The sequence below is a fragment of the Armigeres subalbatus genome, chromosome 1 (genome assembly GCF_024139115.2).
Source record: "Armigeres subalbatus isolate Guangzhou_Male chromosome 1, GZ_Asu_2, whole genome shotgun sequence".
Classification (NCBI taxonomy): domain Eukaryota; kingdom Metazoa; phylum Arthropoda; class Insecta; order Diptera; family Culicidae; genus Armigeres; species Armigeres subalbatus.
The window spans coordinates 98,034,235-98,061,893 of NC_085139.1; the positions used below are offsets into that span (position 1 = coordinate 98,034,235).

The following is a 27,659-nucleotide window of genomic DNA, read 5'->3' on the forward strand; positions in this document are numbered from 1 at the left end:
TTTGACCAATTGGTTTACTCATTTTCCGATTGTGAAAAAACTGCGAATTAAACTGGCAACTCCGAGCAAGGCCGGGTACATACAGCTAGTTTCATATAAATAACCGCTTCCTTCATCTTCAGTTTCTGCTTAATTATCGCCCAAAATTACTCTATTGGATGAAATTGAGGAAAGGGGAAAAGCTGCTAAAATGAACAAGGGTGGTAAAATGAACAGTAGGCTATATTGAGATTAAAACACTAATTAGGCGTGTGTTAACCATGCACAAGTTTTCTTCTAAATAAAATAATGTACCTGAGCTAATATTTTGGTTTTGAGACCGAGCGAATAGCTATTACTATCCAAAATATCAAACGAAGCCGTAAAAATTGGGTCTGATGTAATTTTCAACCATTTTTCCGTAAGTTTTAATTCTTAATAAATTCATCATAAAATTGGTTCAAACTGCAGCGGCAAATAGGACAACCTTCACAAAGATGTTGCATGGGTGAATAGTAAAAATTTTGGTTTGCATCGTTATAGGAAGAGCTATTTATCACATGGCATGTATGCAGGTAAAATGAACACTTGTATCAAACTTATACAAATTTATGATAAAAGTTGTGCAATTGTGAAGCGGAAGTGCAAGAAACAAACCATATCAAATAATCAAGATAAAACTTTGAACATCTAAATTTTATTTCAAAATAACTGATATTCCTAAACTTTTTTTCTTCTTTTTTTTATTTTGATAATTAAGAGCTTTTAAAAAGATATACCAGATATTTCAAATCCCTCTCGTAATCTTAATTGGTTATATTTACGGTGCTGGAGTTGAAAAAATGAAAATTAAATGTTACAAAAGGGTTTTAGAATCGATGGTCATTTTACCACCAGGAAGTGTTCATTTTACCCGCACTTTTTTTGTACATACGAAATTTCGATGTTTTTTATTTCGAAGAAAAACTATGTAAAACGATGTATATTAGCGAAAACAATGTTCAGTGCAATAAGAATATGAGTTAAATTGTTGGTCTAAGTGGTTAAACTAGCAAGTTGATCTCATTTTATGATTGAATTCAACTCAGGTCCTTAACGTGTTCATTTTACCACCTCTTCCCCTAATTGGATCAATTCAGCTCTTTTTGAATGAGCTATCGTTGTACCTTTATTGGTGCACTTCCTTGATGTAATGGCAGCTGGCTGAATTTGGCAATTCGTCTGCTGAACTTTAAAAAGAATATGTAGAACATTCAGGCTTTCAATTGAGGTATTTCATGATTAGGAATCTCTCGCCTTCCGCCAAAGTCGGATCTTTCCGGACGATTGGCAACTCCGTTATGTGGAAGCAGACCACGTCATTTAAACCATTTAGGAAGAATTTATTTGATCTTACTTCCTTTTGTACTACTGCGCTACGCTATTGATAATAGTAACATGACTTAAAAACGTAGATGGCCTATGATTCATTTTTTTTTAAATCTTTAAGAAGACTTTCAGCCCTAGGCTGGCCCGTCTCCGGATTCATAAATTCATAATTTAAACATTCATAACGATTTGGACCATTTTTACTGTTTTTTGGAATCGGAACAATGATCAATGTTTTTTTCTGGAGATCTGGAGAAGGTTTTTCATGGCTTTTCGTACGGACGAAACGCCAAAAACTGTAGTATTGAGGTAGGTTTCACATAATTCGAATGGAACATTTCGTTGAATTCTCAGATGTGATCTATGTTCAGTTTGCAGTTATGACAAAATTGCAATTTCATCACTGGACCCCGGGTACAATGTCGGCCACAGAACGACAAATACATGAACAGCTGATGTGGGATGAGATGAGAAGAATTATAAAATAATGTAACATACGGACATTAGGTTGGAAAACGACGCATTGTTGAAGATAACTTCAAATCACTCTAATTTTTGCTGGGAAAGGATTTCTTCAAACAAGTTTTTATGGTCAGGAAAATGTTTACTAACTAAGGAAAACTTTATTATCCTGCGAAACTCGGCACTATCACCGCTAAAAATATGCTTGATAATATTTACTATGATAACCTCCATCCCTCGGCTTCTTTCGACTATCAATCTTACTTCTTTCCCTCTTACTGGAATGATAAAAAGTCTATAAAGTCTTTTCAATGTACCTGTGCTACACAAATTTTTCTCGATTTAAATCTTTGGCAAACCGGCTGCAATGGAGCTTTCAATGCCCAAATGATCCTCTCCGCGTAGAATTTTGAAGAATCCGTTATCTCCCCAGTCGCTGTTCCACGAGTTCGCAATCAACCAGTACTTAGTTTCGTTTTCTACTCCCCAGCCCAGAATACGGATCGCATGTCCTCCGAGCATCTTGCCCTGCACATGTTGATAGACACCACTCTTGTAGTTCAGCAAATCTTCATAGACAGTGAACGCCCCCTCAACCGGTCCGTTTGTCATGATTTCTTTCTGGATTTGCTTCTCGTGATTTGCGACGGAGTAGGAGGATTTTCCGTACCGCTTGTCCTTGGCATACGGGACATTGTAGCTGGTTTGACACTTCTTGACACATTTCGGCGTCTTGCCGCCTTCACCTTCGCATGACGGACGAGTTCCATTCACGTGATGTTCGCATGGTGCAATGGCATATGGTTGGCAACCCTGATCGGATCCGAAGGGGCCACCGCTGACCAGGCCCTTGCGCACCCAGTAGCTCCAAGCAGCTCCCGGGAATCCACCGTTACATCCGAAACCGCAAGTGTGGCAGCACGATACCAGGTCCTCAGCCGAAACGCGGAAGTGGACCTTTCCCTCCGAGTGGATGCATATACGATCGGACATGGCTTCGACGGCTCCGAATGCCCAGCACGATCCACACGACCCTTGGTCGCGGATCTCGCCAATGGTCGGACAGTTGGGCCACTGTGCGCGCGAGTCGAAACTCTCCGGAAGGTCATCGTCGTCTTCCATCTCATGCAGCAACATCGGTGGTCTGAACTTGTCCGCATCCTTGTGGACCCCCATCAGGCCGCGGATGAAGCTCATCGACGTTTCCGGGGAGAAGTTTGGTCCCGCCCGCCAGGTTTTTGCCTTGCTGTTGATTTCGTTGATGAACTTCTGCGACAGCGGATGGACGCGCCGACTTTGTCCGACGGCACACAGTGCCAAGACTGCTACCAGGAGCAGATATTGCTTCATTGCTCTTTGTTTGATTCCTGAAAGAGTATAAAAGGAATAAAAGAGGGTCAGGTAAAGTTCACTGCTTCGTTGTTAAGAATCTTCTTAGTGTATTGCGCAATGCCGACGCAAGATTGCAGGACTATCATTAAATGCAGAGGCTGTTGATAATGCAATGTCAAAATGGTTTTCAACCGAACTGGTATTCTGCTGTTGTCCAGAGTAAGGTTATTTATGGTCGAAACATATTTAGGAGCAACGGTCAGATTTTGGTAATGATACTCAAGGGGTTATCAAGAATTATTTCGCGAGTTCAATGTTTTTTTCATGAATGCTTATCAATGTGCAACACATAGCTTAGGAATTTCCCGTAGTCTGCTAAGACATTATTCATAAACTAAGGAACGATGTCCACATAATCGGAATGCATTCGATGGCATATCATATTTTATCTGTGTTCACAAATTTGCTTGGAATAAACTGGAAAACAAACAAGCATGCAGGGGTATTTATGAATTAACGGAATTAACTGATTAACTTTTCTCCGCAATGCGATTGTGACGTAATTTGATCGATAAACAATTGTAATCGTGCCGTCTTAGTGAATTTCCTCTCTTTGAGACAAGATTTTTTATGGGTTGTTACGCTTAAGCAGACCTATCTCCTGTACAACCTTATGTAATCTGTGAATGAAGCCTAATCTAGGATTTTTGTTTAAGTCAAATAACTTAATGCTGATAAAGCGCTTTATGAGATTAATGAATCACTCGGAATACTACCAAAACTTCCGTTGATTGAGGACAAAAAACAAACATATTGCTTCATACTGACAACATGAACGCCGAACTTACGAAAGCTACTACGTCAGCTACCCCTGTCAAAGGAATTCTCGCATTAGCGTACTTTGACGCTGGGAGTTATTTTAATCACTGTAAAATTCCAGAGGAGTCAAGCTTTCATTTTTTTTAAAGCTTTGTTTCTGTGATTTTTTTCATATAAAAGCATCTCACACCAAACCTTTTGAGGGCTGCAAGAGTCTTGAGCAAGTTATGCTCCAATATGTTTATGGTGACCCTGCAGTCTTTGTACTGAACATGTACTTGTACATTAAGCATTCTGAATCCGTTAGGCAACTTTTCGAACTATCAATCCTTCTTCTTTTTCTTCTTTGTTTTAACATTCCAACTCGAACTTGCTTTCCAACTTAATCTGAATTTTCTGAGGAATTTATTGACATTTGCAAAACCGGAGTTTTATTTCGGTAATGGATATGTCTGGTTAATGGTTTCGAATTTATACAGAATCTCCATGGCATGCTATGTTGGGACCTCTGGAAGCCGAAAAGGTCCTGGATAAAGACAAGTTGAAGGTAGGGTAAAGTGCCCAATAGTGGACCCTCAACCAATAGTGGACCCTCCACCCATTTTTTCATTACTACAGCACAATGGAAACATTTTGGTATGAAATTCCATCGGGAGAACCTACCTTACAGTCCTATGATTTGATTACATTCATTGAAAATGCTATGGAAAGTAAAATTAGATGATTTTTTACAATTCTATAAAAAATAAACACGAGAGTGTCCATTATAGGAATATTTTGGGGGGTCCATAATAGGGAAGAAGAACGTCCCGAAACGAAACATGAAAATCAAATGAAGTGTCGACTATAGGGAAGCAATTTCCTATTATGGACCCCCAGGGGGTCTACTATAGGGCAAATTCAGTCCGACTTTAAAATGTAAATTTCGAAAAATAACGTCGAGTATTTGAGTGTTCTATGTATGTATCGTGAAGAGGAGATGCAGAGCTTGATATTAGATATCACGCAAAGTTAATATTTTGCAAATTTCCACTCATTATGCCCGGAAGAGCAACATTTCGCTACTAGGGGGTCCACTATTGGGCATTTTACCCTAGGATGGTCGCTATGTTTTGTAAGTACTAACAACTTTTTTTGGAAAAGATGTTTAATTTTGATACACATAGTTAAGTTTGCCATCTTAGGGTGTTTTTAAGAGATATTGCGAAAAAAGATTCGGCTGCCGGTGGGACTTGAACCCACACTATTCCATTTAGTACACGGACGTATTACCAATTATACAACAGCTGCCCTTGCGAGAAGTTGTTCCATAACCAGCTAATAACGATGGGATATCAGTCAATTCCCCGTATCTATCGAATCTGCTTTGGCAACATTTCACACCCTGTTCTCTCTACCCAACTATGTGTATCAGAATTGAACAACAGTCGGTTGCGTTTGAATCACAAACATGTGCTTCTATTTGTCGTATTGAGGCGGGTTTGCTTCTGCAACGACAATAGAGGCTCGCTTGCCACCGAGCGTCCGACCAGCAGCGGTGTGTGATACTGCAGGGTATCATCGTTTCTCTTTTTCTTGATTGATGACTTGTGAGGGAAGTCAGATTTTTTTCTTTTTTTGGAAAAGATGTTTAATTTTGATACACATAGTTAAGTTTGCCATCTTAGGGTGTTTTTAAGAGATATTGCGAAAAAAGACATAGACATAGACATAGAAGCACATGTTTGTGATTTAAACGCAACCGACTGTTGTTCAATTCTGATACACATAGTTGGGTAGAGAGAACAGGGTGTGAAATGTTGCCAAAGCAGATTCGATAGATACGGGGAATTGACTGATATCCCATCGTTATTAGCTGGTTATGGAACAACTTCTCGCAAGGGCAGCTGTTGTATAATTGGTAATACGTCCGTGTACTAAATGGAATAGTGTGGGTTCAAGTCCCACCGGCAGCCGAATCTTTTTTCGCAATATCTCTTAAAAACACCCTAAGATGGCAAACTTAACTATGTGTATCAAAATTAAACATCTTTTCCAAAAAAGAAAAAAATCTGACTTCCCTCACAAGTCATCAATCAAGAAAAAGTACTAACAACTTTAGGTCTGCCACGTCGGCTACGGTCATAACCATGCAAATATTTTTCACAAGTTTTATTTAACCTGACCGTAGTAAGCTCTGACGAAGGCCACAAAGCTTACACCTCTCGAGGTGCTTATTCTGTGTCGATGGCGTTATGGGGTTTGAGTAAAATGCATTCAGCGTGTTATAATAGATTCACACATCAGCGTGTCAATCGGCGAGCAGCAGCAGCAAGCCATGATTTTGCCTCTTCCAGTCAGACCTCCGCGGCGTGCACACGCATCCACGGGGAGTCGCCGTCATAACTTCGTTCCGGCCATTTAGGGCCATACATTTTGGCGATTCTGCCAGTCTATTTTCTGGATCCTGTCTTTGATTTCATGAGATGAGTTGAATTCAAGTGGTTGAATTGTGACGAGTGATATATTTCAGCTTGCAAAATCACAAGGCGCGACTCGAAGACCATCGAAAAATGGTTTGTGGTTTGCTAAATCACAAGACGCGTCTCGAAGACCGTCGGAAAATGATTTGTGGTTTGCTAAATCACAAGACGCGTCTCGAAGACCGTCGGAAATGGTTTCTGGTTTGCTAAATCACAAGACGCGTTTCGAAGACCGTCGGAAAATGGTTTGTGGTTTGCTAAATCACAAGACGCGTCTCGAAGACCATCGGAAAATGGTTTGTGGTTTGCTAAACCACAAGACGCGTCTCGAAGACCGTCGGAAATGGTTTGTGGTTTGCTAAATCACAAGGCGCGTCTCGAAGACCGTCGAAAAATGGTTTGTGGTTTGCTAAATCACAAGACGCGTCTCGAAGACCATCGGAAAATGGTTTGTGGTTTGCTAAACCACAAGACGCGTCTCAAAGACCGTCGAAAAATGGTTTGTGGTTTGCTAAATCACAAGACGCGTCTCGAAGACCATCGGAAAATGATTTGTGGTTTGCTAAATCACAAGACGCGTCTCGAAGACCGTCGGAAAATGGTTTGTGGTTTGCTAAATCACAAGACGCGTCTCGAAGACCGTCGGAAAATGGTTTGTGGTTTGCTAAATCACAAGACGCGTTTCGAAGACCGTCGGAAAATGGTTTGTGGTTTGCTAAATCACAAGACGCGTCTCGAAGACCATCGGAAAATGGTTTGTGGTTTGCTAAACCACAAGACGCGTCTTGAAGACCGTCGGAAAATGGTTTGTGGTTTGCTAAATCACAAGGCGCGTCTCGAAGACCGTCGAAAAATGGTTTGTGGTTTGCTAAATCACAAGGCGCGTCTCGAAGACCGTCGAAAAATGGTTTGTGGTTTGCTAAATCACAAGACGCGTCTCGAAGACCGTCGGAAAATGGTTTGTGGTTTGCTGAATCACAAGACGCGTCTCGAAGACCGTCGGAAAATGGTTTGTGGTTTGCTAAATCACAAGACGCGTTTCGAAGACCGTCGGAAAATGGTTTGTGGTTTGCTAAATCACAAGACGCGTCTCGAAGACCATCGGAAAATGGTTTGTGGTTTGCTAAACCACAAGACGCGTCTCGAAGACCGTCGGAAATGGTTTGTGGTTTGCTAAATCACAAGGCGCGTCTCGAAGACCGTCGAAAAATGGTTTGTGGTTTGCTAAATCACAAGACGCGTCTCGAAGACCGTCGGAAAATGGTTTGTGGTTTGCTAAATCACAAGACGCGTCTCGAAGACCGTCGGAAAATGGTTTGTGGTTTGCTAAATCACAAGACGCGTCTCGAAGACCATCGGAAAATGGTTTGTGGTTTGCTAAACCACAAGACGCGTCTCAAAGACCGTCGAAAAATGGTTTGTGGTTTGCTAAATCACAAGACGCGTCTCGAAGACCGTCGGAAAATGATTTGTGGTTTGCTAAATCACAAGACGCGTCTCGAAGACCGTCGGAAAATGGTTTTTGGTTTGCTAAATCACAAGACGCGTCTGGGTTTGTGGTTCACTAAACCACAAGACTCGTCTCGTAGACCGTCGGAAAATGATTTGTGGTTTGCTAAATCACAAGACGCGTCTCGAAGACCGTCGGAAAATGATTTGTGGTTTGCTAAATCACAAGACGCGTCTCGAAGACCGTCGGAAATGGTTTCTGGTTTGCTAAATCACAAGACGCGTTTCGAAGACCGTCGGAAAATGGTTTGTGGTTTGCTAAATCACAAGACGCGTCTCGAAGACCATCGGAAAATGGTTTGTGGTTTGCTAAACCACAAGACGCGTCTCGAAGACCGTCGGAAAATGGTTTGTGGTTTGCTAAATCACAAGACGCGTCTCGGTTTGTGGTTCACTAAACCACAAGACTCGTCTCGTAGACCGTCGGAAAATGATTTGTGGTTTGCTAAATCACAAGACGCGTCTCGAAGACCGTCGGAAATGGTTTCTGGTTTGCTAAATCACAAGACGCGTTTCGAAGACCGTCGGAAAATGGTTTGTGGTTTGCTAAATCACAAGACGCGTCTCGGTTTGTGGTTCACTAAACCACAAGACGCGTCTCGTAGACCGTCGGAAAATGATTTGTGGTTTGCTAAATCACAAGGCGCGTCTCGAAGACCGTCGAAAAATGGTTTGTGGTTTGCTAAATCACAAGACGCGTCTCGAAGACCGTCGGAAAATGGTTTGTGGTTTGCTAAATCACAAGACGCGTCTCGAAGACCGTCGGAAAATGGTTTGTGGTTTGCTAAATCACAAGACGCGTCTCGAAGACCATCGGAAAATGGTTTGTGGTTTGCTAAACCACAAGACGCGTCTCAAAGACCGTCGAAAAATGGTTTGTGGTTTGCTAAATCACAAGACGCGTCTCGAAGACCGTCGGAAAATGATTTGTGGTTTGCTAAATCACAAGACGCGTCTCGAAGACCGTCGGAAAATGGTTTGTGGTTTGCTAAATCACAAGACGCGTCTCGGTTTGTGGTTCACTAAACCACAAGACTCGTCTCGTAGACCGTCGGAAAATGATTTGTGGTTTGCTAAATCACAAGACGCGTCTCGAAGACCGTCGGAAATGGTTTCTGGTTTGCTAAATCACAAGACGCGTTTCGAAGACCGTCGGAAAATGGTTTGTGGTTTGCTAAATCACAAGACGCGTCTCGAAGACCATCGGAAAATGGTTTGTGGTTTGCTAAACCACAAGACGCGTCTCGAAGACCGTCGGAAATGGTTTGTGGTTTGCTAAATCACAAGACGCGTCTCGAAGACCGTCGGAAAATGGTTTGTGGTTTGCTAAATCACAAGACGCGTCTCGAAGACCGTCGGAAAATGGTTTGTGGTTTGCTAAATCACAAGACGCGTCTCGGTTTGTGGTTCACTAAACCACAAGACTCGTCTCGTAGACCGTCGGAAAATGATTTGTGGTTTGCTAAATCACAAGACGCGTATCGAAGACCGTCGGAAATGGTTTCTGGTTTGCTAAATCACAAGACGCGTTTCGAAGACCGTCGGAAAATGGTTTGTGGTTTGCTAAATCACAAGACGCGTCTCGAAGACCATCGGAAAATGGTTTGTGGTTTGCTAAACCACAAGACGCGTCTCGAAGACCGTCGGAAAATGGTTTGTGGTTTGCTAAATCACAAGACGCGTCTCGAAGACCGTCGGAAAATGGTTTGTGGTTTGCTAAATCACAAGACGCGTCTCGAAGACCGTCGGAAAATGGTTTGTGGTTTGCTAAATCACAAGACGCGTCTCGAAGACAGTCGGAAAATGGATTATGGTTTTCTAAATCACAAGATGCATCTCGAAGACCGTCGGAAAATGGTTTGTGGTTTGCTAAACCACAAGGCGCGTCTCGAAGACCGTCGGAAAATGGTTTGTGGTTTGCTAAATCACAAGACGCGTCTCGAAGACAGTCGGAAAATGGATTATGGTTTTCTAAATCACAAGATGCGTCTCGAAGACCGTCGGAAAATGGTTTGTGGTTTGCTAAATCACAAGACGCGTCTCGAAGACCGTCGGAAAATGGTTTGTGGTTTGCTAAATCACAAGACGCGTCTCGAAGACCGTCGGAAAATGGTTTGTGGTTTGCTAAATCACAAGACGCGTCTCGAAGACCGTCGGAAAATGGTTTGTGGTTTGCTAAATCACAAGACGCGTCTCGAAGACCGTCGGAAAATGGTTTGTGGTTTGCTAAATCACAAGACGCGTCTCGAAGACCGTCGGAAAATGGTTTGTGGTTTGCTAAATCACAAGACGCGTCTCGAAGACCGTCGGAAAATGGTTTGTGGTTTGCTAAATCACAAGACGCATCTCGAAGACCGTCGGAAAATGGTTTGTGGTTTGCTAAATCACAAGACGCGTCTCGAAGACAGTCGGAAAATGGATTATGGTTTTCTAAATCACAAGATGCGTCTCGAAGACCGTCGGAAAATGGTTTGTGGTTTGCTAAACCACAAGACGCGTCTCGAAGACCGTCGGAAAATGGTTTGTGGTTTGCTAAACCACAAGACGCGTCTCGAAGACCGTCGGAAAATGGTTTGTGGTTTGCTAAATCACAAGACGCGTCTCGAAGACCGTCGGAAAATGTTTTGTGATTTTCTAAATCACAAGATGCGTCTCGAAGACCGTCGGAAAATGGTTTGTGGTTTGCTAAATCACAAGACGCGTCTCGAAAATCGTCGGAAAATGGTTTGTGGTTTGCTAAGACGCGTCTCGAAGACAGTCGGAAAATGGTTTATGGTTTGCTAAATCACAAGACGCGTCTCGAAGACCGTCGGAAAATGGTTTGTGGTTTGCTAAATCACAAGACACGTCGTCGGAAATTTTTGTGGCCCGTCTGAAAGACCGCTGGAAAAATGGTTTGTGGTTTGAAGAATATTAAAGCCTCGCCTGGAAGACGGTAAGAAATTGGTTTGTGGTTTGCAAAATTACAATGCGGTACCGGAAGATCGGTGGAAATGGTTTGTGGTTTAGAAAACTATAAGGCGTGTCTGAAAGGTGGCCGAAAAAATGTATTGTAGTTTGTGAAACTACAAGGTGAGTATGGAAGACCAACGAAAAATGGTTTACGATCTAGAAAATTTCAAAGTCCTGCGAGCATTGATTTTGATTAAAACAAATTAGGATTACATGAAGCCACTTGGCAACGTACATGAGACTACCAGTCGAGCTATTATATAACGAAATCTGAGAGAAATGGAGAAATATTCAATGCTGTACTGTTCGAAACTGTTCGGAAAGCCAAATATATTATTTAGAAATTTATCTTGGAATGTACTGACTTAGTAGCCATAGCGGAATTACCTGTAGGAGCAGATATCTTGAAATTTAAAAAATTAATAAGGTTGCCGGATTTTACAAAGCTATTCGGAAGTTCGAATTCATTATGCGTAAGATTAGTTTGGAGTTATTGGCTAGCAATACTAGTTGATGGCAAATGGTTGATGGTGTACTGTACGCGAAACTAAAAGTTGGATTAAAAGTACGGATTTGGATTGGTTTTGGATTGGATTTGGATTGGATTGGATTTGGATTGGATTTGGATTGAATTTGGATTGGATTTGGATTGGATTTGGATTGGATTTGGATTGGATTTGGATTGGATTTGGATTGGATTTGGATTGGATTTGGATTAGATTTGGATTGAGTTTGGATTTAAATTAGATTTGGATTGGATTTGATTTGGATTGGTTTGGATCGGATTTGGATTGGATTTGGATTGGATTTGGATTGGATTTGGATTGGATTTGGATTGGATTTGGATTGAATTTGGGTTGGATTTGGATTGGATTGGATAGGATTTGGATTGGATTTTGATTGGATTTGAATTGGTTTGGATTGGATTGGGATTGGATTTGAATTAGATTTGGATTGGATTTGGATCAGATTTCGATTGGATTTGGATTGGATTTGGATTAGATTTGGATTGGTTGGATTGGATTTGGATTGGATTTGGATTGGATTTGGATTAGATTTGGATTGAGTTTGGATTTAAATTAGATTTGGATTGGTTTGGATCGGATTTGGATTGGATTTGGATTGGATTTGGATTGGATTTGGATTGGATTTGGATTGAATTTGGGTTGGATTTGGATTGGATTGGATAGGATTTGGATTGGATTTTGATTGGATTTGAATTGGTTTGGATTGGATTGGGATTGGATTTGAATTAGATTTGGATTGGAATTGGATTTGGATTGGATTTGGATCAGATTTCGATTGGATTTGGATTGGATTTGGATTAGATTTGGATTGGTTGGATTGGATTTGGATTGGATTTGGATTGGATTTGAATTGGATTTGGATTCGATTTGGATCGGATTTGAATTGGATTTAGATTGGATTTGGATTTAAATTAGATTTGAATTGAATTAGCATTGGATTTGATTTGGATTGAATTTGGATTGGTTTGGATTTAAATTAGATTTGGATTGGATTAGCATTGAATTTGATTTGGATTAGATTTGGATTGGATTTGGATTGGATTTTAATTGGATTTTAATTGGATTTGGATTGGATTTAGATTGGATTTGGATTTATATTAGATTTTAATTGAATTAGCATTGGATTTGATTTGGATTGAATTTGGATTGGTTTGGATTTAAATTAGATTTGGATTGGATTAGCATTGAATTTGATTTGGATTGGATTTGGATTGGATTGGATTTGGATTGGATTGGATTTGGATTAGATTTGGATTGGATTTGGATTGGATTTGGATTGGATTTGGATTTGGATTGGATTTGGATTGGATTTGGATTGAATTTGGATTGGATTTGGATTGGATTTGGATTGGATTTGGATTGAATTTGGATTGAATTTGGATTGGATTTGGATAGAGTTTGGATTCAAATTAGATTTGGATTGGATTAGCATTGAATTTGATTTGGATTGGATTTTAATTGGATTTGGATTGGATTTGGATTGGATTTAGATTGGATTTGGATTTAAATTAGATTTGAATTGAATTAGCATTGGATTTGATTTGGATTGAATTTGGATTGGTTTGGATTTAAATTAGATTTGGATTGGATTAGCATTGAATTTGATATGGATTGGATTTTAATTGGATTTGGATTGGATTGAGATTGGATTTGGATTTAAATTAGATTTGAATTGAATTAGCATTGGATTTGATTTGGATTGAATTTGGATTGGTTTGGATTTAAATTAGATTTGGATTGGATTAGCATTGAATTTGATTTGGATTGGTTTGGATAGGATTTGGATTGGATTTGAATTGGATTTGGATTGGATTTGGATTGGATTTGGATTGGATTTGGATTGGATTTGGATAGAGTTTGGATTCAAATTAGATTTGGATTGGAATAGCATTGGATTTGATTTGGATTGAATTTGGATAAGCATGAATTTTATTATCTTTATTAGGTTGTTCTTAAATCTTATTAGTAATGAAGTTCAACACCGCTTAGTTTTGGATTGCATTTGGGTAAGATATGGAATGTTTTTTAGAAGAAATTCTCATTGTATTTGACAAACAAAAGAAGGCTTCGTAAATTTGTTGTTCTCTAATCATCCAACGAAAGTATGGATCACGTTTTATCTTTCGCTTCCCACAATTTGGGAACCCACACTCTGAATCATTGTTCTGGTATTAAAACCATGAAGTTGAGTCAAGTTTATTTTGGTGTGCAGTTTTCAATGGAGTTAACCGGTTGCTCAATTGCAACCGATGTTCACATTCGTCTCATTTAAATAACCCAGGAGAAAAACAAGCATTGCATCCTGTGCTAGAAGATTGTTTTTGCGTTTTTAATGAGAGTAGAAGGGAAATGTGGGGTTTGAGTAAAATGCCTTCAGCGTGTTATAATAGATTCACACATCAGCGTGTCAATAGGCGAGCAGCAGCAGCGAGCCATGCTTTTGCCTCTTCCAGTCTGATTAAGAGTATCGTTGTCTGACAATTGATGAATAAATGCAACTTCACTTGGTTAAAACTGATCTAATGTAATTAGCATTTAGCATACCTGTTTTGTGATTGATATACGTTCAATATTGTAATGCTTGGTGTTACTTGGGTAATTTTACATATTTTCGATGGTTTTGGCAGTTGAACAAAGGAAAAATGTTGAAATGTGAAGTGAAAAATGAAAAGTATGAAATTAATGGTGAGAAGGAGTGAGAAGTGAAAAATAAGAATGGAGAAGTGAAAAATGAGAAGTAAGTAGTGAGAAATGAGAAGTAAGAAATGAGTAGTGAGTAGTGATAAGTGAGCAGTAAAAAGTGTGATCGTGAAGTGAGAAGTAAAGGATGAAAGTGAGAGTGAGAGTGAGAAATGTGTTGTGAGAAATAAGAAATGTATAGTGAGAAGTGGGAGGTGATTGAGAAATGAGAAGTGAAAAGTGGGTAATGAGAATTAAGAGGTATGAAGCGAGAAATGATAAATAAACTGTGAGTAGTGAGAAGTGAGAAAGAAAAAAACAAGAAAGAAGAAAGTAGAATGAAGAAGAAAAAAGAAGAAGGAAGAGTGAGAAAAGAAGAAGAATTTAGGAAGAATAAAAGTAAGAAAAGAGAAAGAAAGTAGAAAGAAGAAGATGATAGAAAGTGACAAGGAAAAGGGAAGAAAGTAGAAATAAGAAAAAAGGATAGAAGATAGAAGAAGGAAAAAGGATATAAATGAAGAAATGAGGAAGTTCTTTTCTCACACATTATTAAAAAATTGGAGGTCAAAATAACACTTTGGAAGGATACATTTTACTTGTTTCTACAATTCAATCTACTCCGTTCAATTGAATGCTTTGCAGCCAATGTTGATATTTTTTCCAACAATATTTTTTTCAATTGACTCCGGTTTTCAATGGGCGATCGGGCCAATTTACAATAGCGAATAACTAGGCCGCGTTCCGCATCGAATGCAACCTGTTGCGTGCAAATCGCATAATGCTTAGCATGAGCATGGTTGACCGCCCACGGTTACTACTCCGTTATTGCCAGGTCAGCTGTAATTACACAGAGAACCAACAGATGGTGTTTGGGACTAACATCATCCTCAATGTGTAAGAATTGGTGACCCAAAATTAAGCAATACCAGCGCCGGCCGTGTTCGAATGCAGGTCAATTAGGGATTAGGAAGGAAAATGTTGACGTGATACTCGCTTTGACGGAAGCCGACGAGTCATCTGCACTTCCACGAGAAATCACTGGGATTTTGGATATGTGGGGAGGGAATGTAGCAGGGTTCGTTTTAGTAAACGGTATGCCGAGTGTATCGTGTAATTTGATCAAGGTTAAACAAAAATACAATCGTACGAACGTGCGTTAACTAATTGATTTACCGACCGCACTAAGCAGAACAGAATTTTACAATGATCGCGCGATCGTTATGCGTGATAAAAGAAATACGATGGGACGCGCACATGACAACCGCACAACGCACAACCAAACATTTCGATGATGCAACTAGAGAAAACACGATCAGACGCACAGTTTACTTTTACTTTCCTATAATTCCACGTCGTTCTGCTCTCTTAAAACACGTTTGGTCACGCACTAATTAATTTATTTTCAACGAAAAAAAACCTGGGTGTATATCTGATCATGTATAGGCGTAACTGCCAAAAATAAGTTCTCGTCATTCACATCTCTCTCTACGAAACATTGAATCTATTTTAACAAATTTTCGAACTTCGCACAATTGTTATATCTTACGATAGGAATGTTAAACACGAAAAATAGTACGCTTCCTTGATTCTACAGCGCCAGATATCATTACTTTAGGAAACTGAAGTAGGAATAGTGATTCCATGCTGAAGCAATGCTGATTGAAGAAATAATAGAAGCAACAGACTAAGAAAACAAATACAATTTCTAAAATTTTGATTAGATGAATAAAGTTCTAGTGGCATGTCTGCTTGGTCTTAATATTGATACAGCATAAAATGTTGGACACATCGTTTAAGAAACACAGGATTCTTAGCTTATTTCATATTTCAATATTTCAAAAAAATCCTGATTTAAAATTGGTTTTCTCAGCAAGTATTTAATCTTTAAATATTTTAAAGCTTTTACAGAGTTTTGTGAGTATATTTAATTAAACCTAGCGTGTTCATAGTCCTTAAAGATGCATGGCCTTTCTGAAAGAATTATCAAAAGAATCCTTCCAACAAAGTGAGAGCCAAATACTACGTATCATATGTCTGTATCGATCCAAATATTTTGAAAGCATTTCTTTCTGTAGCTTCGAATGGTAATTTGGGGGATTTTTCTGCTATTTCCAGAAAATCAATTAGGAGATTCCAGAAAGGCAAAATCTTGAGTTTTCAAGAAGACGTAACCAAAATTTAAATGAGAAAGAAATTGGAATTCTTTCGGATGGATAAAACTCCACAGGCGTATTTTACTAACCAGTAAACATGTTACGATTTAATTTGTTTGAGACACAATTGTTAGATTAGATCAAATAATTATACTGACAACGCTGTAAATTATAAACTAGTAGGAAAATAGGCCCTGTTCCGTACGCCGCAAGTGAAACACCCCTGCTCCTGCACTTCACTCTACCAATGCAACGCTCTGCAACGATACAAGCATATGCAGTTGAAAACCAGTTATCGGACGGCATGCTAAAGCCCGTTAGCCGACACACGCACACAAAGGCGCATCGGGAGAGGACTCCGGGCAGCCAAATAAACGTCGCGTCGCACAACGAAAAAACAACACTCACATCTATCCAGTAGGCGACAATCACAACCCACTGCGAGAGGAGAGAGAATGAATAAAAAACAGAAGAAAATCTACACACGACACTGCTGAATGTCAGAAAATCACGCGGGAGAAAAGGATGGCCACAACTCTCTCGTTTGTTCGACTGCTCTGAACGCAGCACTGATCTCCAACCAACGCGCGTCGGGTAAAAGATAGAGAATCGTCAGATAGTTCACATTCTCCAGAGGAACAAGTCGTGCGCGATCTACCGTCGTCGCGTTCCGTGAGCTTAAGTAGTGATCAGTACGGCAAAAGTTAAAACACGCGGTAGCGACTGACCTTTGAGCGGTTTGCAGTAGCTCGGTCGCGAATCCATTTAGTCGGTTCGCAGTTTGAAAACCGGTGTTTAAGCGCATCCAAACCCGCTGTGCGGTGATTAAACACGGCACTGGGTCTAATAGAAGCCGTTAGAGAGTATTTAACGCCAAGTCAGGATTGTCGTTTCCACTCCGTGCGCCGGAGATCAAGGCGGAAGTTTTCAGCAGCAATTTAGTTGCCCGGGACGACAAAAAAGACCAGTGAGTTCACACGACGACACGACGCCTCGAGGAAGAAGAAAGGAACAATCGCACCATTCGAGCACGTGCCAGTGGTTCCTAAACGGTGAGTTGAGACGAACTGAAGTGGGACAGTAAAGAAAATTAATATCGTGACGTCACTTTCAGCCCCTCTGTTGTTTTGACACGCCAACAAAGGAAACCATCTCTTCGTCGAAAAAAAAGGCCCCTTCACAGGGTGAGTTGCCGAAGATTTATCGTGACGACGTTATACTTATGACCATTTTACAGGGTCTTTTCGGCGGATCTTATTCCGTAGATTTGGTCCTTTTGTTTGGCAGGTGGTGATCGTCAGCTCGTTGGGGATTAGGACGAAGGTGGATTGCGGTTCAAGCCAGGAAGTCACGCCAGGGCTCGCGTTGACCGTTGACGCCGAAAGACAGTGTGCGTAGAAAGCATTGATGCTTAGTATACCTGCGAACTCAGCGAGGGAGTGAAGCGTGGTCTGCTAGGTGGCCAGTACGATCGACGCGGGAGTCGGAGGCAAAGCTCGGAGACTAGAAGCCGGCAAGGCTGGCGTGGTAGTGTGTGTGCGCGAAGCGGATTCAGAGCCAGCATGCAGGAAGAATGTGGCGTACGGAGGCGGCATAGATCGCGAAGCAACTATTCTTAATACAGTAAGACGGGCCCGTCCGTGAGTAAAACTAGTTTTAGTATGAAAAATAGCCATTAGAAAACAGCGTAGGATTATTAGCCAAGAGCTAAGAAGAGAACCAAGTTCGGATGAACAATAAACGTATGTAAAATGTAAGATTTGTGTCTGGGTGCTTTTGATTTGTGTTTGCCTAAGTATTCCTCAATCGTTAAAGGTAGATTGCTCTATGCGCTACCGGGAACTTGCAACAAACAATTTAAGTTGAATAAGCTAGTTTTTTAGCTGAACAAGCCAAATTGTGGCGAAAAAAGCTCTTTATCAGCATCCAATGCTTATTGGGTAAGCTCATATGTCTTTCTAATCGCATAAAGTTTTTCTGGAATCTGACGACAGAAAATTCGTCACTCGCACTCAACCTCCTGTCAAATGATGTTTCGGAGACGATTCGACAATGCGCCTTTCCAATCACAGGCAAAATCAGAATTTTGAAAGAAAATTTCTATTGTTTACTATTACATCAACGTCAGATGATTTGCCATCCATAGAGAAAAAACTTCTGCAGCGTCGCCAAGTGATTATGATTTGCACTTAAAGTATGTTGGTCTCGGCTCAACCTCCTCTAGTGTATCTGAGAAAAACCCATTTACAAACAGAAATAAAATCTGAAATTTGAATGAAAATATCACTTGACTGCTACTAACGCCAACGTTTCTGCATCGTTGCTCTCCTTCCTTCAGTACCACGGGAATGCAACCGACGCCATTGTTTGCTATCAACCCTTTCTTTTCATAACATGCTGTTCCTGAAAAGAGTCCATTTTCAATCCACAATGCGTCTTTCGAATCACCCACAGCAATCAAACGTTAATCCGAAGTTTGCGTTAAAAATTCACTGCTGCTGCTGTCCGACGGCCGCTAGATGATTTTCCACTAAGACGCTAAGAATAAAAGTTCAGCACCGCCACTGATATCTCGAGACCGAAATCGACGCCTAGAAGAACAGATTTTCTTTCCACAAAACGCTTTTCTAATCACTGATAGAAGCGAAACGATAATCTGAGCATTGCGTGGATATTTCTCTTGAGAACTGCTACTTTCGGCGACGGCAAGTGCATTCTAATCCATTGTTTTTAATAGTTGGGGAAAATCTTAAAGAGTCCGTCGATCGATTGATACCAAAATATCGAAAATCGGTACTTTTCGTGAAGGTCTCAAATTTGAAAATGCAGAATTACCTCCCTCAAGAATTAGCCCCTCCTAGAATTTTTCGTTAGTTACGCCAATGGCGTCGACAACGATAACGATTTATTATAATGATTTACGTTTATAGAAACTTTTTGGTATGAATTTCAATCAACAAATTAATTATTTCTAGGAACATTTTTCAATTGAGTTGTTCAGCAAAAATAAAAGTCAACAAGGGTAGATCTCACCAGGATTTTCAAGAAGCTTCAGAATCTTCATCAGCCCTGACGAGCTTGCCATCCAGATCCAGGTCCAGAAAGCTCTTCTATTATTTGGCACAGATGTTTCTTGTACATATTGCAAAAGTGCAGATGTATCACCTTTTAACATGTTCACATATTCAAACATGTAGCTTCCAAGCCTTTTAAACATGTAACAGTATACCCGAGAGTATATCACTAACACTAACGAAAGCATATATTTTTGTATAAACATTTATAAATTAAACTATTTCTTCGATTTTTTTAAATTATAAATTCGTTGACAGCCGGTGGTAGAGGAAAATCAAGACGTCACAAAAACACAACCGAACCGGACGATTGCTACGACCGAACTCCTCTACGGTCGACTTACCCTTTCGGAAGACAAACTGGTTACTCGATAGACCATCCGTGCGTATCAACAACCTGTTGAGGATGATCTTCTCGAGCACCTTCCCCGCCGTATCAAGCAGACATATTGGCCTATATGCCGACGGATCCACCGGTGGTTTTCCCGCCTTTGGCAATAGGACCAAGCTCTGCCTTTTCCATGCTTCAGGGAAGACTCCATCGTCCAGGCATCTTTGCATGACAGATCTGATCATCTCGGGAGCCTCAGCAATGGCCGCTTTGATGGCCAGGTTCGGAATACCATCCGAATACCAGTAGAAAGTGTCTAAGATGGTTGTACACACACCCATACATGCATACAGACACACATACTTTCAGCAATATAAAACTGTTTGCAGGATATCGATAAGTTAGACAACCCTGCTACTCTGTTTGGAAATTCCGTTTGTAATTGTCAAAAAAGTACCGAGTAAAAAGTACTCAGTAAAATTAATGTTTTCTTCGCTGAGCTCATATCAAATTAATTAATATTTTTACCGATTTCAGTTTCCAGTTACGATCTTTGCAAGGATCCGTGCCTTCGTTTTACGTTGGACCCGTTTGCGGAAGTAAAATTCCGACAAGAGGTGGTAATCTTGCAGGGACACCGTTCTGAAAAAACCTCTCAGAAGGTCACGTCTCCACGCTCAGCAATGAGCATTAATAAAAACAAGAGGAAGGGTGAGTCTCTGAATTATCCACTTCCTTCTAAGAAACAAGGTTTCAAGACCGTCCTGCCAAAGCGCGGAAAAAATAAAAAGAAGCTAGAGACTTCAGATGTTCCTTCTAACTCTAACATTGGAAATAACTCTTCTCCTATCGAACTGAGCAATCAGTTCGATTTGATTCATGGCGAAATTGAGCAAATCGAATATACCTCTAGCCCGGGTGATTCGATCCATGCGAAAAAGCAAAGGATTCCGCCAATAGTGGTATCTGTTGCCGAGTTTTCTGGCTTTAGGAATTAGATTTTGAGTTACCTTCAGGGGATCAAGGTTTCATTCCAGATTGCCAGGCAGGGTGACTGCCGCGTTATGCCAGGATCCTTTGACAATCGCAAACGTCTTCTTCAGTATTTAACTGAGAAGCGCCATAAATTCTTCACATACGACGACAAAACTGAGCGATTGTTCAAAGTCGTCTTGAAAGGTCTTCCCAGTGATGATAAATCACTGGATGAGATTAAAATTGAAATTTCTCGATTATTTGGATTTTCACCAGTCCAAGTAATTAAGATGAAAAAGAAATCCCACCCTGGTACTTCCCAGAGGGGCATTTCTCAAGAATTTTATTTAGTTCATTTTAACAAAAGTGAACTAAATAATATGAAAAGTTTGGAAAAGGCCTGTATTATGTCCCATGTCCGTGTTACATGGGAACATTTCCGCAGGCCTGGGGGAAATTTCCAAAACCCCACCCAGTGCCGTAAGTGCCAAAAGTGGGGTCATGGAACCAAACATTGTCACATGGATGCTAAATGCATGATTTGTGGTGGAACAAGACGCATGTCCTGTGAGAGAAGATTCCAATAAATTTAAATGTGCAAATTGTGGGGGCAATCATAAATCCAATTTCTGGGAATGCCCTTCATGCAAAAAAGTTTTGAATTCCCGTGCAAAATTGATGACGGGAAATTCCAATCGGATCCCAGATTCGACGGGTAGAAATTTTTCAAACGCTCAAATTTCGAAACCAGTTACCGGTCGAGCAATTCATACCCACCACAATTCACAAACAAATTTTGCCGCCCGTCAACGGGTAGCAAGCACTTCAGTAAATTCCAATTTTTCGAATGTACCTACGTATGCAAACATCGCTGCTGGTAGACAAAATTTCTCTTCTCAAAATGAGGTTTATACCCATGTCCCAACGGAAAATAATGGTCATGTTGCCGATTCAGGTAGCATGACTGCTTCCGATTTTGATTTTTTAACTGAACAATTGCATCACATGATTGATGCAATGTTCAAAGCAAATACCATACCAGAAGCTGTTCAGGTTGGTATAAAGTACACACAAAAAATTGTTATTGGACTCCGTTTCAATGGATCTAAATAATTGTGTGAAAGTTCTAAATTGGAATGCCCGCTCTCTAAAGGGTAAGGAAGATGAACTATTCAACTTCCTATCACTTCATAATGTGCACATTGCCATTATAACTGAAACATATTCAAAAACCTGGTCTTTTCATCAAAAGAGATCCAAATTATTTTATTTACCGAAATGATCGTCTTGACAGCGCCTGTGGTGGGGTCGCCATTGTCATTAATAGACGTACACGGAAGAAAAAAAGTACCCAATATTGAGTACTTTTAAACTTACTTTTGAGTTATTTTTTCTCTTCGCTTTCATCCACTCTTTCTTTTGTTGTCAAAAACAAAAGAGCCAAACAATCCAACGACGCCAGTTCAATACGGGAAGCCAATTTTGAGTTTTATTACCTGAGGTCGAAATTGAGTGAATTAAACTTAAATTTGGGTCAATAAATTTTCCGTTGGGTACTTTTTTTACATGGGAGTAAAGGCAAACTACTTCGACCCTACTTACTCAATTTTGGCTTCCCGTACGGATGTTCGAGGTTGGGTGAATTAAACTCACTATTGGGTAGTTTATTTCTTCCGTGTATCAAACATAAATTATATTCTTCGTTTGAAACCAAAGTTTTTGAAACCTTGGGAGTTTCTGTTGAAACAAATTTTGGTCAATTTTCCTTCATTAGGGTCTTGCCGAAATTTCTCACCAACACGAACGCACGGTTCGTGGTTGCAAACAATCCCATTTGATTTTGCCGTGACAGCTGCTCGTGGTTGCAAACAAACTGAGTAAAAGTGTGAGTGAAATGTGCGTGTGCGTACACGCTCGCAGAAAGCCTAATTGCAGCCTATTTGCCTTTTCAATGCAATGGGCAGCAAAAGAATTTGTTGAAGGCTGATCTTCAAATTCTGACTCGCAACAAATCAAAATTCTTCGTAATTGGTGACTTCAATGCCAAACACCGTTCATGGAATAATGCTCAAAGCAATTCCAACGGCAAAATTTTATTTGAAGATTGTTCTACGGGATATTATACTATTCAATATCCCAATGGCCCAACTTGTTTTTCATCCACTCGAAATCCTTCGACAATTGATTTGGTTTTAACGGATTCAAGTCAGCTGTGTGGCCAATTGGTAACTCATGCTGACTTTGACTCTGATCACCTTCCTGTGACATTTGAAATCTCACAAGAAGCCATTTATAATCCAATCAGCTCTACTTTCAATTATCATAGGGCTGATTGGGATTTATATAAAACGTATATCGATAGGAATTTTGATGTTGATATTCCTCTCGATACCAAAAGTGATATTGATAATGCTCTCGTATCTTTGACAAATTTAATTGTCGAAGCCAAAGGCATTGCAATTCCTAAATGTGAAATTAAATTCAACTCCATTATTATTGACGACGATCTTCAGCTACTGATCCGTCTTAAAAATGTGAGGCGAAGGCAATACCAAAGAACTCGCGATCCCGCGTTGAAAGTTATTTGGCGAGATTTGCAAAATGAAATTAAAAAACGTTTCGCTATTCTGAGAAATACCAACTTTGAGAATAATGTCTCGAAGTTGGATCCCAGTTCGAAACCCTTTTGGAAATTAACGAAAATTCTTAAAAATCCTCAAAAGCCAATTCCAGCGCTTAAAGAGTGAAATAAATTTGTACAAATGGCGAAAAGGCTTAAAAACTTGCTTAGCAGTTCAAGAGTGACCATAATTTTAGTCTAGGTCTTACTAGTCCAATTGAGGATCAGGTTACACGGAGCTTCGAAGACATTCTCAATCAAGAGAATGTTTTCGACCCTTAGTTGGAAACTAATTTGGATGAAGAGAGATCTATTAGACTGTGTTTTCTTAATTTTATCGCATGTCTCGCTCGATTTTGATTATTTATCATATAAATATAAGATATAATGCCAGTGAAACCTACAACTTAAAACATTTATTTTGCCCAACAACATTGAATTGTTTAACATAATTGTTCTTACCTTTCACTTGTTTGCCATTTTGACCAAAACTCAATTATTACATGGTTTAATTTTCAAAACATTGAATGTTCAAATAGCGGATATTTATTGCTACAAATAAGTACCGCTCATAAAAAATCTATTCCTTCGCTAATGTTTAATCGCAACGCCAAATACCGTGGGGCATCGAAAACCGTACACTTAAGCACCTTAGTATATGAAGAAGTCGTTAGAAAATAGGAATCGAATATAAATAAAACGTTTGCCGTTGACACATGAACATGAAGCCTTCTACTTTTGAAGTGTTTCACATTTACTCATTAAAAACTACGAAAAACATGATAAAATAATGAATAAAATCAACTACTTCCTGACTCGAAATCCGTCCACCGTGGACGGATTTCGAATCATAGAATCAAAATCCGTACAGCCATTTTTTAACTAAATATTTAAATTGAAGCAGTCTGATTGACTAAACTACCACTGTAAATAGTTCGATACGCACTTTGAGAAGCGATCCCTTCGATTTGTATTTCGCTTATCTTATGTAATGACTCACAATTAGCTATTGAAACACAGCTACTTTTGGTTCAATTATGTTCTAATCGAAAACAAAATGGCGGCAAAAACTACGCGTTTGGTGGGTGGAGATTTGTTTTTGATTTTTGTTATTTTAATTTCAAAGCCTTCTTTCCATTTCTATGCCCTGAAGGCTTACTGCCAAGTATCTGAACAGGATAAGATAAATTATTTCTACATTAATTACCTTTAACCCCCTTTAATTTATTGATATCTCATGAGGTAGACGGATTACGGTGCTGTACGGATTTCGGTCCTGCACGGTAGTCGCCTAAAAAAACCTAGAAAAACATACTGCCACGAAAAAGCTACTTTGATATTTTTGAAAATTCGGCCGACACGTGGTGGATTGTGGCGATGAATGCTTTGATAGCACGTGCTATTTGTACTGCAGATAAATTTTTCACATCTATGAGAGCCTTGGAAAATGATCACGCAAGTTTTCATTTTGTTGCTTGCAAGGCACAATATAACCATAAAAACAACAACATTAAATTGCATCACTTGATAGAAAAACATTCGCTGTACGCTCAATTTTGTCACATTATTTTGACGTATTTTGAAATTATTTTCGAATAAATAAACTTTAGGGAAAAAAATTCTATCCTTTTATGTACGCATACATTGTAGAAAGAGATGAATATTGAAATGCATTAAAAACAACCCAGCCAACCAATCATTTTCCTTTAGAAATTTTCGAGTATATTCATCTAAGCCATGTTGTACGCTCAATTTTGAGAGTGACTGTAGGAAAACACTTGTATTTATTATTGGACGCATTCAGGCCGATATAAAAAAATATGCCCCACTCTCGGATTTTTTTGGCCAAAAATAATACTTTGAGGGGGCAACAAAAAAATCGAATAATTTTAAGGGTTTTCAAAACATTCTTTAACAAATCCGAGGAGTTTTTTTTCAAATTTTTTGTAATTTCAATATATTTTTAACAATATACCTCCCCCCCTTACCAGATACCCTCCCGGATACCAGTATAGGACATAATTTTAACTAAATATTTGTAACGGGGTTACTAACAAAATATTAATTGACATATTTTTGGCCACGATTATGCACTGCGCACTCCTATATGCAGCGTGGTTACTGTTGTTTTGTTCAAGAATATCTTGTAGTTACCGGTACGTTGTTTTTTTTTGGTACAGCTGCTAATTTTTGCCAAGAGTTGCTAAAAGCCAATACCGTCAACGCTTTCTATCTTTTTCTTTTGTTATTGAACACGAATTGGTTTGTGTTCGTATCTGCATAATTTGATGGATGGATTTTCTTGCATCAATGCATTGTAATTTTCGACATTTCTCATTCAAGTTACGAGTGTAATTTAGAAAATTACAAAAATCATGAAAAACCTAATTGTATTAGTTTAGTCATGGCAAGTGAAGCGAGCAGGTCGCTTGAATTAAATGCGAATTAAACGTGTAAACACCCTAATTTAATTCAATTTAACTTAATTCAACTGAGTTGTTCAATTCACTTACCCTGTCAAATCGTAGCATAAAAAGATTTTTTGCACAACGCACATTCTCGTCTACTATGCAGGACAACGGTTATCGGGTCAGCTGGTCTGTATGTAATTAAAAAAATGCCCTTTATCACTCTTTTATAGCCAGTGTATAATCTCTCGATGAGTCAGTTATGGTTATATCGCATTTGGCTGGGATGAGGCCGCTTTTGTTTACATTTATGTCATTTTGTTTTATTTAATTTGTATGACTGCAAGACGTGATAAGCTGGCAGCCAAACCAATGCAGTAATAGAGGCCATCGGTCCAAATGTAAATAAGGTCAACTCATTGCTGCGGAATTCTACGAGCGCGCTATTTCCCATGTACCCTTGTTTATTTAGCTGAATGCTCGAAATGTGTTTATTAGCCAGTAGCTCTCTCTCGTCAACAGCACAGCAGGTTAACCCTTTGTAAAGCGGTTGCAAAATAAATTGCCACCGAAGTTAACTTCTCCTATCAGGGCAATCTCCTATTTATTGCGGTCGAATCAATTTATTTCCAACTTTTCTGAATGCAAGATAGCAATTTGAGAGTAAGCATATTATATTGGAACAAAATCATTGTTTTAGAGAATAAATATAAATAATGCGCTGAAGTCTGATGCCAGTAGTATGATAGCGTAGACACAGGCGCAACACTTTGGGATCTTCTGTGCAAAATGCTATTAAGTAGTATTATGTATGTTTGTAAAACTGTTTCTAAATGTTTTTGTTTACCGCGATTTCAAAGTATTATAAAGAAAATTCTCGTTCTCTAAAGCCGGATAAAAGCCTAGTAGTGTAGATTACATTTGAGGAGGCCAAACGCAAAGAAGTGTAAGACACATCAAAGTTTTTCAATATTTCTTCGTTTCATACAAATTGAATGGAATTTAAAAAAAATCCAAATTTTTGTAAATTTTTACATTTATTATAAATAACACACAAACGATATCGACATTTTGCGATAAAGCTATGTATCCAAAGCATCCTTCGTTATCATCAACTCAAATTTGACCAAAATGCCACTTACGCCCCTCTGCTTCTAATTCCTTCATTTATTGTTGTTAAACGATGGGAGCTTTTAATAGTCCGTAATAATTAAATAGTAATATTTTAGCCTTTAATAGTAATATCAGATCTATATTTTTTATCAGGGTGTTTCCACGGTCTTATTGAGGGTTACGACGAACATTGATAGAATTGATTCCATGTTTTTGGTCTTTGTTCTTTTTTAGATGATAGGTGAGAGACATGTATTTTCTTTTTTGTTTTGACTGCCATAACTGTGATTGTGTTCGCATCAGTACACTTGAAATACATGAACATTGCTTCTATAATGAATCACCTAATCTTTTTTGCGCAGTTTTTCGATAAGGTTCTTTGCTTTGTGTTTTTTCTTCACTCAATTTCCTGGCAAAAAAAAACACTTCTCACAAAAAGTCACACATTAATTAAATTATTCCGGTTTACACTAGCGGAGCACAAAGAAAACTGAACTTACCTCAGCTGCAACTCGATGTATAGTGATTATTGACTCGATGGGTATCCGATGTATGTACTTTCTCCTAGAAATCTTCTCCGCGTCTGTCCGTCTCGCTGACTGGAGTTTCGTTCCCAGTTTGGTCCCCTGGTTCAGGATCAACAGTTTCCACTAATACCACGTAACAATTGTATGAGAGTGTGTGAGGAAGAAAAAATGTCGATTGTTTTGATTCTACATACAATAAATTCGAGCTCAGAGTAAAGACAAAGTAGCCAAATTTATGCTTTTATTGAAGTAAAAGAGAACTCATACGTGCTCATACACTTCTTAGAAAAAGTGTATGTATGTGTAGCAGAAGAAGTGATGCAAATATAATTATCATTGCGGCGAATACTTCGCACGTTCCAAGCAGAC

The 27,659-nt window shown here is 39.3% G+C and overlaps 1 protein-coding gene and 1 long non-coding RNA gene across 2 annotated transcripts; one reads left to right on the forward strand and one right to left on the reverse strand.

The window, feature by feature from the left end:
- Nucleotides 1-1,950: 1,950 nt before the first annotated feature.
- LOC134203479 (cathepsin B-like) lies at nt 1,951-27,418 on the reverse strand. The gene is made up of 2 exons (XM_062678353.1): nt 27,264-27,418; nt 1,951-3,176 (listed from the first exon to the last, which is right to left on the reverse strand). The coding sequence occupies exon 2, from the start codon at nt 3,157-3,159 to the stop codon at nt 2,152-2,154; it is 1,008 nt and encodes a 335-aa protein (XP_062534337.1). The 5' UTR covers nt 3,160-3,176; nt 27,264-27,418; the 3' UTR covers nt 1,951-2,151.
- LOC134226911 (uncharacterized) lies at nt 16,354-17,999 on the forward strand. Its single transcript, XR_009983582.1, has 3 exons — nt 16,354-17,294; nt 17,357-17,426; nt 17,480-17,999. It is a non-coding gene; the product is annotated as an uncharacterized LOC134226911 (long non-coding RNA).
- Nucleotides 27,419-27,659: the final 241 nt, after the last annotated feature.

Coding starts and splice junctions, on each gene's coding strand:
- LOC134203479 (XM_062678353.1), bottom strand. CDS start 3,159: ATGAAGCAATATCTGCTCCTGGTAGCAGTCTTGGCACTGTGTGCCGTC.